At 35.2% G+C, this 11,439-nt stretch overlaps 1 protein-coding gene across 2 annotated transcripts in view; it reads right to left on the reverse strand.

Annotated features, from left to right (window-relative positions):
* Nucleotides 1–11,439, reverse strand: part of LOC107681051 (microtubule-associated serine/threonine-protein kinase 4-like) — a 135,346-nt gene that overhangs the window by 80,734 nt on the left and 43,173 nt on the right. For both annotated transcript variants that reach the window (XM_016477197.1, XM_016477193.1), the window contains exon 2: nt 5,460–5,613. In XM_016477197.1, the coding sequence (XP_016332683.1) occupies nt 5,460–5,613 (154 nt within the window). The remainder of the gene's footprint in view (nt 1–5,459; nt 5,614–11,439) is intronic.

Here is an 11,439-nt window from a genome sequence, read left to right on the forward strand (position 1 = left end):
ATCTCCGATAGACCAACATTCAGCTCATATTCGAGGCCTTCACACTGTGTCACAGCATATCACAGCACTGTGGACAGCCTTTTCACCTTGACTGATCCTTTTCCAGCCCCCCGTCGTTCTGTTCAGAGTTTTGATTGATAATCTAATATACCTTCATAACACTGAGCTGCCATGCCAAATGTAATTTGTTGGCTGAGAAGTCATGTCAGACTAAATTAAATCTGTTAGAACCAAATTATATACAGTTTAATATGATAAATTTACGCTTTTGTGATCTTATATTTCAGGAATTGTTTTCACAGTGCATTAGGTGCTGCGTACAACTGCGGCTCGTTATTTTAAATGGTTTTGTAGGCTGTCTGAGAGAAGCACATATTTGATGTGTTATTTCCAAATAACTGCTTACTGTATATAGCAAATAATGCATTACTGTAGCAAGGAGATTGGTAAAATACTTGTAAAATGAGTACAATTTAACATTTTCTGAACAAAATGTGAGTGGTGCTTGTCCATGCAAAGCAAGATAAAACTGAAAAAAAAAAAAAAGAACAGCAGGGGTTGTAAGGCCATGACAAAAACATCATCATAGTGTTCATTTCAATTAATTTGAGTAAAGACAGTAACAGATGAGTATTACAAATACAAAATACAATCAAATGTATTAAACAGAACTTCTCCATGTGATTGAAATGGATTTATCTGACCATTTGCATTGCGTGTTTGTCCATGTGTATCTGTCCTGCTCTTCAGTTTGTTTCATTTTTCAAGTGTTCTTCAGGATTAAGTGTTTTCTGGATTTCTAATGCCCTTTACATATGAAGCAGCAGCTGTTTGTCCTTTTATACTAAATAGAGAACAACCTTCTCCCTGGCAACTAACAAAACCTCACTGCTGTAAGGTTTACGGATTAATAAAAATGGGAAAAAAAAGAATGGCAGTGTTTTGTTTTGAAGTACATAGATTAGAAAACTGAATTGAATTAGATTGAATCAAACAGACAAAAAAAATGAAGAGAATGGATCACTTTGCAGTTTTCAGTGTAGGAGAGATGAGAGATTATCCTTTTAACTAATGAAAGAGAGAGACTTTTAGTTCAGCTATAGCATCGTCTCCCAGACAACCTATTGCTAACCCATATTTATGTGTTTGTGGGCTCTACATGGTCACAGAGCCAGGTCAAAAAAGCAGGACGCGTAGGAGGAAAATTGCAATTCCTGCTCAATGCGAAACAGCTTCCACATAGTCATCACCACAGAACTGAGGAAATGCCAGCTAGACACCCTCAGCACATTTCAACATTGTGCGCTATATACCCGATTCAACATGTCAGACCCCGGGAAATGGCAAGACAAACACCAAATAGAACAGAAGGGTCATTCTTTGTCAAATCAACCAAATCTTCCCCGGCTGAAATTTTTTATTTTGTCAATTTTTTTTTTTTTTTTGGAATAAAGATAAATATGGATAGTGATGAAAGCCAAAATATTAAATGTCACTAATGTATATTTACTGAATAATCCACTGTTTTGTAGAGGGGGGGCAAAATTACATTTTCAGATTCTGAGCCAGATTACAGGGGGGTAAAAATGACTTTAGAAAGACAGTAGCATCATGTTATTTTTACACAGCGACTGGTAGGTCTATTAGTAAAATCTATTGACTAGCAATCTTTGTTGCATTATATGCCAGTGATGACCATTCAAAAATGGAAAAAAGCTATTTTTTTCCTCAAAAGTTTGCATGCCTGTAACTCAAGAAGTTTTAAAGATATCTTAATGATCTTTTAGATTTTGGGTCTTAAACTTTCCTTTTGACATATTCATTTTTAAGGCTCTATATGGTTCCATTTCAGCAATATTGGAATCTCAATATGTACACATTTTCAGTGGTCAAAAACCAAATGTGGGTCACTTTGCATACACACCATGCTTTATTTCTTTAAAGAGGAATGTCTGAAGAACAGATAATGTTTAAACTAGAAATGTATCTTGTTTCCCTACATCAAAATAATTGCATAGAACATAACTATCCGAGTGCCATAAATATTCTTTTTTTCCAAAGTTGTGTACATTTAACTCAAAAAGTATAAAAGTTATCTTAATATCTTTTTAGATCACGGTTCCTAATAAACTTTGCTTTTGAATCTTCATTTTCAAGGACCTACTATTGTTCACTGCCAGATATATTGGAATCAGTGTGACTGTGTAGAATCTCAGTTGTTGAATATTACCCATTTTCAGTGGTCGGAAACCAAATGTGGGTCACATTGTATACAGCTGATACTCTGAGTACTTTTTACTCTGAAAAAGGGAACTGACATGGAGTTGACACGGAATGACCCAGAATGAAGCTCTGAAGAGCCAAATCCAAAAAAGAAAAGTTTTAAAAATAATATGGCACTATATGTTCTGAAATATTTGGCCATTTTGTTAATTTCAAACTAGGGCTGTCAAACGATTAATTGCAATTAATTGCATCCAAAATAAAAGTTTGTTTACACAATGTGAGTGCACTGTATATATTTATTATGTACATATAAATACAAACACATACATGTATATATATTTATTTAAATTAGAATTTTTTTTGTTCTTATATGTATTTTGTGTGTGTACACACACATATTTTGTAGACACAAACTTATTTTGGATGTGATTAATCACGATTAATCACAGTTAATCACGATTAATCATTTAACAGCCCTACTTCAAACACTCTGTCCCTCCACAAAGTCTGTTCACCAAACACTTAAAAAAAATCAAATGTTCATAAAGAGAACAACAAATAAACCCATATGAACAAAGTGGTTTAATCCAAGTCTTCTACAAAGACACAATCACTTTATATGATGAAAGGTGCTCAAAGGTGCTGGCCTGCCATGCGAGAATGAACCTCATTGGTTCTCAAGTGTCAAGCAAGCATGCTTAAACTTCCATTGCCAAATCTGAATGGCTGCTTATTGTTTATATGTGAAAACCGTTCAGCTCATATGGATATATATATTTTTTGATTTCTCAGAGTTTTGGATGAACAAAAATCGTTCAGATTTGATTAAAGGGGTCATATGACGTTGCTAAAAAGAACATTATGTTGTGTATTTGGTGTAATGAAATGTGTAAAAAAAACACATTATTTTCCATATAATGTACATTATTGTTTCTCCTCTATGCCCCGCCTTTCTGAAACATGTCGATTTTTACGTGTTTGAATCATCATTGGCAAATTATTTAAATATAAAAAAAAACTTACTTACAGGCTGTGCGTCAGAAGCGCCAGACTGTCCTTGCAAAGTTGGAACTGCCCCACTTTATAGAAACAGCCTTTGTGCCACAGACACAGAGGCTACTGGTTTAGGAAACAGTCCTCATCCATCCTTCATAAAATGTGCAGCACACATCTGAATATTTGGGTTGAAGTGTTCTGGAACAGTGTTGTAAATACAACTTAACCACTGATTTCTAGTCGTGTCCTCTTTTGGAAGGCCAAACAAAGTAGTTTCGCTTTCACAACGAAACACACAGTGACTCCACAACATGGCAGCGGTGGCAACAGCGAGAATAAAAGTTACTCCTTTCTTTGCGTGAACATTTGGGCGGTGTTATGCAAATCTCCCCACATTGTGACGTAGAGTCATTTTAGGAGGGTGTGGTTGACTCTTAACTTTTATAAAGAATATCTCTTTGGATTTGAGACTTTAGTCTTTGCAACTTTACAGATCTTCTTTATGCACTAAGAGCTTGTAACACTCCAAAGAGAAAGGAAAAATTTAAAATCGCTTTATATGACCCCTTTAAAAATATCTTAATTTGTGTTCCAAAGACAAACTAATTTCCTATCGGTTTGGAATGACTTATATAAATGTGAATAATGTCAAGCAGACAAAACATGCACAAAGCAAATAGTTTATTTGTAAAGTGCATTTCCCATATGCTGATATTTTTAGTTTCCGTTTAAATAAATTTCTTTAGAATTATAATAAATTATGTTTCTAATGAATGCCACTATACAGTAATTAATTTGTTTTATATGTATGTTTGTATTTTAGTTCCCCTCACTCTACAACAATCCTTGCAATTTAACAGTACACTGTATTTGTATTATTATTTTAAATCAAGACATCCTGTTACGCAGATGACTTCAGTGATGTACTCAGTGGTTTTTTTTTTCGTTCAAAATAAGATAGTGTTTGAATTGTTTATTTTTTTTTTAAAGTGAAGTGATTAAAAATGTCAACACTGTTATCGGTGTTCTGTATTTTTTTTTACGTATTTCTGTTTTTAATATTTGATGGGGGGGCAGTGAGAAGTAAGCAATTGTTACTACAATTTAAAATATTTAATTGCACCAACAACATTGTTTGGTAAACTACATTTTTCTATTGGCTGATTATATAATTTCTGCTAAGCCAGTGATAGTAAACTGTTGCCACAATTGATAAAATTCAATTCACAGAAATTCAATTAGGCCAAATTTAGATGTCACTCAAAAATTGAATTGGAGAGTGCCATTTATTTACAGTGTATTGAGAAAAGAACAGTAATAAAAAATGTTTATAGTTTATCTAATATTTATTTTCTGCCGTTCATTTCAAAAGAACTACATTATCATCATGGATTATAAAAATATGAAGTTGCGGTTCGGCACGCATTTGCACCGCGGTTCAACTTAAATCTGACAATGCATCTGTAATATAGTTTGTTATAAACACGTAAAACAGACAGAGTTCGATTAATGTATGTTTCTGTTGATGGATACGCATTCTGGCTTCCCAGAACATTACATCAACAGCGATGGAAAAAAAAAAAAAAAACCTGGACAGACCAGTCACTCTTTGCTCAATGCGAGTGAAAACCTGAAAAGCACTGTTTATTTTATTTGTATCTTTGCTCTATTGTATTTATTTGTGCTGCTGCTTGTAGTCAGATTATTTGTTCTTATTTTCTTTATTTTTAGTATAGTTTTTTTTCCCTAAACACAGCAAACATCAAAAAAACATATATAATATCAAAAGTGTGATTATTCGAACTGTGATTAAGTTGAACCGTTACACCCCAACTCTTTACATCTGGCTGTACACAAAGGTCAGGGTGTTACCTGTTAGAGCGCCCCCTAGACTTCCTCTCCGTAGCTGTTTGCCATCTTCACTGAGTTTTTGTTTAAATTTCAGCGCTAAACTGGAGCTGTGAGAAACCTCTGGGTTGCTGGACTTGCGGAAGGGCATCGAGGGCTGTTTATTTTATTTGTATCTTTGCTCTATTGTATTTATTTGTGCTGCTGCTTGTAGTCAGATTATTTGTTCTTATTTTCTTTATTTTTAGTATAGTTTTTTTTCCCTAAACACAGCAAACATCAAAAAAACATATATAATATCAAAAGTGTGATTATTCGAACTGTGATTAAGTTGAACCGTTACACCCCAACTCTTTACATCTGGCTGTACACAAAGGTCAGGGTGTTACCTGTTAGAGCGCCCCCTAGACTTCCTCTCCGTAGCTGTTTGCCATCTTCACTGAGTTTTTGTTTAAATTTCAGCGCTAAACTGGAGCTGTGAGAAACCTCTGGGTTGCTGGACTTGCGGAAGGGCATCGAGGGGGGGTAGAGGATGTTATCCGGCTGAAAGAAAGATGAGATCAACATGGAGTTCAATCTGGGAACCGTTACAGGAAAAGATCACATTAGGAATAGCACTGCAGTGTTTACAAAAATATTTAACACATGGCTGCATATCCATTACTGACAATGAATTACTACATTCATTATAATGTAGTAACTTATTCCATCGCTAAAACGCCTTGCCTTTTTTGGCTGACGTCACTCTTTATTTTTCAACCCCATTAAAGATAAATACCCATAAATGTCATCTAATTTTGACAGAATTTTCAATCTCAGCATGAATCGTTATTAATGTTGCATTTGATACTGTTAATCCCCTGTGTAATATCATTATCATAATTGTCATTTTAATTTTTTTAAATGCTATGTTATATAACAATTTCCTAGTCATTTGAGGTTACCCCTTCAACCCCTCCAGCACTTACTGAACAAAACAAGCCCTTTTCTCGTACAGATTGAATCTTTCTAGACAAGCAAACACATCTGAGGGCTTTTTCTACCTCAAATGATAAACACGTTAGTGGAAAAGTCATTGGAGAAATCCAAGACAACAAACTGTTTATTACCAAAGCAGATAGGGTAACACGATTAATCAAAATAAAACCAAAATGTGCAATTTGAAGATTGTGCTGTATGATATTGCATAGTCCGCAATTTAATTAAATAAATATGCACTGCACTTTGTTCATTTACACATGATTTGGTTCAGTTCACAGTAAATGCTGCTCAACACAAATTCATCTCTGCATCTGCTCTGGGCTTGGCAATACAATATGCACTAACACTCTTGTGGTCTTTTGGCCAAATTGTGCAGTTCTAAGCAGCAAAACAAACCTGGAGCTTCAAAATAAATAAATGAAATCCCAACCAAATGTTACCGAAATATCATTATAAACATATTATAAACATATATGGCTGCATGTGCTGCACGTACCATGGAGCAATAACATATAATTCTTGCTTTTTAATTTATTCTGATTTGTTTTACGGGGGGAAGGGTATGGGCTGTGTCAAAACAAAAAAAACCAAAATAAAAAATGTGTGCATGAAGACAAAACTAGATTGCTTCCATAATAATCAACAGAGTGACCCGCACTACATGCAGTGCTCATTCATTTACCAGATAGATAGCAGAGTAATTCAAGCAATTTTACTATTCCTTGTCCTTCTGAAATATATACATTTTAGTATTTAAATACAGTCAACTTTTTTTTTTTGCTATTGTTGCCATCACAAACACTACACCAGACCATATGACATAAACGTCCTTTCTTTCCATTGTCCAAAAAAAAATAAAAAAAAAAAATAAAAAAAAACAAGAGTTGAAAGGCTTGCCGAGCCAAGCAGCACCTCGCTGTGCAACAATGGAAGAGTAGAGGAAGAGGTTCCTCCCCACGAATGTAAACAAATGGAGGCCCAGTGTGGTCTCTAACTGGAAGGGAACTCCCTCTGCTTTGAGGAAAGTGATTCATGATACTACACACTTTTCTGTGGAGTAGCTTAAAAGAGCTGCAATGATCCACAGATGAGAACCAAACCTATGTAAGAAAACCCAGATCTTAAAGGGAACACTGCCATAAGACTTATGGAAAAGACATGAAGTCACCTCCACCTGGGACCAGTAAAATGCATGTAGCGTATCACATTTCCACACAAGGCGCTGGTAATAAATATGTAACCGCACTTGAAATAAATAAATAAATATTGATTGACAACTCTGAGACAATAACCCTACACAGTTGAGTTTTAAAGTGTTTTGGCAGTAGTGATTTAGAACCTATGAGAGGAAGTGGAAGACTAGCAGTACAGATTGGTTACGTCACATGTTTAATCTCGGACAGGAAGACTGGACCAAGTCTAGCTAACTATTCTGGCCAAAAATTGTCAGCCTGTATCAGAAGACACCTTCTTACTGGAGCAGGTATAAATGATCTGAAAAAAAAAAAAAATGTTTGCTAAAAAAATGCACTGGTTTGCAATAAATTGGCAGCTTATTTAAATACTGGCACAACAGTCCCTCTGAAATTATGTACAATACCAATGAAAACAGTTGGAAATTTGTGTAGACTTTATGCATTTTGTTTTATAAAAACATTGTTTAAACATCGAAGAAGTATATTTCCAACAATAATTATGTGTAACACTTTATTTTGAAAGTCCATTTTAGACATTCTACTAACAGTAAGTAACTTTGCAACTACATGTCAACTAACAGTCATTAGATTATTAGTAGACTGTCTGCTTAATAACTTCGAACGCTTTTTTTTTAGGTCTACAACATACAACATACTGACTATAAGAAACTTTGGAAGTATATGTCAACTTATTCTACTAACCCTAAACCTAACGGAACCGTCTACTCTGAGAGTTAGTAGACATGTAGTTGCAAATAAATGAGAACTAGTTGACATGTAGTTGCAAAGTTACGTATAGTTAGTAGAATGTCTAAAGTGGACTATCAAAATGAAGTGTAACCTAATTATGCTTCATATTCCAAAATGACTTCTAAACTGCATGACCTTGGTGTTGCTAGCACCATGCTCTAGAGTTTGAGCAACAGGAACAGACATCTGAATAAAAATAAACAAAGGGGCATCAAACAATGTATTTACCACTTAAGAACCTGCTTAAAACTTGAGCTAAACACATTTCAGGGAGTTTTGCACTCTTGAATGTATCACATATTGAGCAGTAAGATGATGTCATAATTTCTGGGCATCCCAACCCTCACAATGCAACATTCTGACCCAAATACATTTGCCAAAGTGCTCAGGAAGACAAGTCAAGGTAAGCTGGAACAGGAGGAAATGTGCCTTACAGCCAAGTTTACACAAAAAAGTAAGGCTTGCAACTAATATTTTTTATCATAACCTGACTTAACATTGTGTCATGTTTATAAAAAGCTAAACTACTCTGAATTTTGATGAAGAACTATGAGGCATACTCATCAAAAGGCAAAAGCTATTTTTTATGATTCATTAAATCAACCACCTGGAGCAATCTGGCTTTATGCCCAATGCTGACAGCGAAGCCCATGAACTGGAGCTCTCTCCAGTTCATGGAACACCCTTCCAAAAGATATAAACATCCAAAATGTCTGTGTATAGGACAGGTTTAGGACATTAGGACAGGTTTTGTAAAAACAGCATTATTTGTGAAAATGCTGTCACCATTAAATAAAATAATAAAAACGCACTGTTTATCACACTAGTGTGCTTTAATGTTTAACTAGGATGTTTGTTACACTTGTGGTGTTCCATAAACAATTTTTGCTCATTAAACCTTTAGAAATTATTTGCAGAATATGCACACATGGTTATCTTTGAAAATCTTATAGCTTTAAAAATCAAAATGATTGGCATGTAAAGAAATTCAGTTGTTTGCGCAGAAACAAATTTCATAGAGAGGGTTTAACCCTTTGATGCACAAGCTATGAAAACCCCTTCTAATTCACAAAATGGGTCTAAAATGACCCGTATTCATTTCCTATGTTATTTCATATTTCGCTGGGCTTTTTTTTGTTTTTGTTTCATCTTTTGAAATCAGTTTATTTCAGCATTTAATATTCCCTAGTCTATAAATTCCTTGATCCATGAATATTCAAAACATCTTTTTTACAATAATCACAAATTAATATTATTTTTTTCCATAGGTTTTTTTACTACTACAAGTTTATACACATGGGTCAAAAATGACCCATCTATGCGAGCAAGATAAAACAAAATAATAAAGACATTTTGTTAAAATAATTATTTTAGCAGTTATTTAGACCAGCACATTTAACACTTGAAAATTTTTTATTTGCCACTTTGTCTGTAGTGCAACTGTAGTGAATTGTAGTGAATGTGACCGAATAGATGAAAATAAAACTAACAAAATATAATCACACAGGTACAGCGCTACATCAAATTGCCATCTCAGTGCTTACATGCCTCACAAATGACAACTACAGGTTTGTGCTCCTTGCACACAAGCCTGTTGCACTGGGAACACCAGCTGCTGACTTGTCTGTCTTTGGCAGCTGGGCAGATTCTGCGCCTCTTCCTCACTTGAAGGTGGGGCCTGCCCTCCAAGCACCTCTTCATATGTGGCATGACAAGCTCTTTGACCAGCTCCTTGATAAATAGCTGTCATGCATTGGTCACACCACCCATGTAATCAGGGTGTTGCGTAGTGAAGTTGGTGTAGGCCAGGGATGGTCAGCGTAAGTCCTGGAGAGCCACAACTAGGCCTGTCGCAATAATCAATATATCGACTTATCGCGCAATATATGTACATGACCTCAATCATTTTTGGTGACGCAATATATCGCCCATTATATTTCTTGTTCAAGTGTATTTGATTAGGGTTGGAGCTGAACTCTGCAGGACTGTGGCTCTCCATGACCAACATTGGCCACCCCTGGTGTAGGCATTGAGGGTAAGCCTGTCGCAATAATCAATCGTGCAATATATGTACATGACCTCAATTTTTGGTGACGGAATATATCGCCCATTATATTTACTTAATTAATGTCACCGTGTTTTTTACATTCCACTTGCGCCTGTGTGTTTTGCAGCTTCTCATACATAACGTGGTGTAGTCATGAGGTGCTAGTTCAAATGAAAAAAATGCTTCTACAAAAACAATGTCATCTGCAGATATGGCCTTGTTTAGGGATCTGTGCCTTTGTGCATACGGACATCTGACTGCCAAGTAGTGATTGTTTTTTTCAGCAATAGCGTGCACCCTTAATTTACAGAGAAAAGAAGGTCCGGTAAAAATCTGTAGATGGAAAAATCTCCATAAAAGTGCATTTTTCTTTTTTTTGTACTTGTTACTTTGCACTTTTTGTTAGAAAATGTTTACTATTTATTCAAGTTTAAGGTATCTAATATTTTGATACTTAATTTCCATGATCTAAATATTCTTAAAAATTAAAAGTTTGTTGTCACTTGGAAGTGTGTAGGCCTTCTTGCATTATTATGCTGTTACATTATGATTATATATTCAGTGGCATAAAATGGTCTTTAAAATGACAATAATATCGCTTATCGCAATTATTAATTGTGTTTTTCAGCAATAGTGTGCACCCTTAATTTACAGAGAAAAGAAGGTCAGGGAAAAATCTGTAGATGGAAAAAATCTCCATACAAGTTCTTTTTACAATTATCTTTTTTTTGTACTTGTTACTTTGCACTTTTTGTTAGAAAAATTTTATTTACTATTTATTCAAGTTTTTTAAGGTATCTAATATTTTGATACTTAATTTCCATGATCTATGAGGGTGGCAACATCCAGCACATTGCACCACAGCACCATGGGCCACCTCCATGTTCTCCGCTTACATGAATAGAAGCTAGGGCTGTGCGATATGGACAAAAAAAGCCTATCATGATTTCTTTGATCAGTTTTGCTATTTCGATTTTCCAACAGAAAACCAGTTAGAGCTTTATCAAAAAGCTGTAACATGTCTCTAGAACAGACATGAGGCAAAATAATCACTAAGTAAAGGTGTAACAAAATGTCTCTAGAATAGACATATGGCAGGAAAAAAAAAATCCCGTGTCCAGGGATTTTTTTTTGCCATGCATTGGTCATAGAGCTCTTTGTGGCGTTACCTCAGTTGTTGAACTAGATTTGTTGCGCCAAGTTCACACGTACTCCGTCTGCAGTGCGTATACGGTATGTGTTGCGGTGCAGAAGCAGCACGGACTCAATTTGTTTTCGCACAGGACGCTTTGCAGTCCGCTCCTGATCCGCGGCTGTTTACCACAAACACAACATTTATCCATTATTTTGATTTCAAATCCAAACATTGTCACTGAAAATGCTTTTTCAGCATTG

The sequence above is a fragment of the Sinocyclocheilus anshuiensis genome, unplaced genomic scaffold (assembly GCF_001515605.1).
Source record: "Sinocyclocheilus anshuiensis isolate Anshui unplaced genomic scaffold, SAMN03320099.WGS_v1.1 scaffold1736, whole genome shotgun sequence".
In the NCBI taxonomy this organism is placed as follows: domain Eukaryota; kingdom Metazoa; phylum Chordata; class Actinopteri; order Cypriniformes; family Cyprinidae; genus Sinocyclocheilus; species Sinocyclocheilus anshuiensis.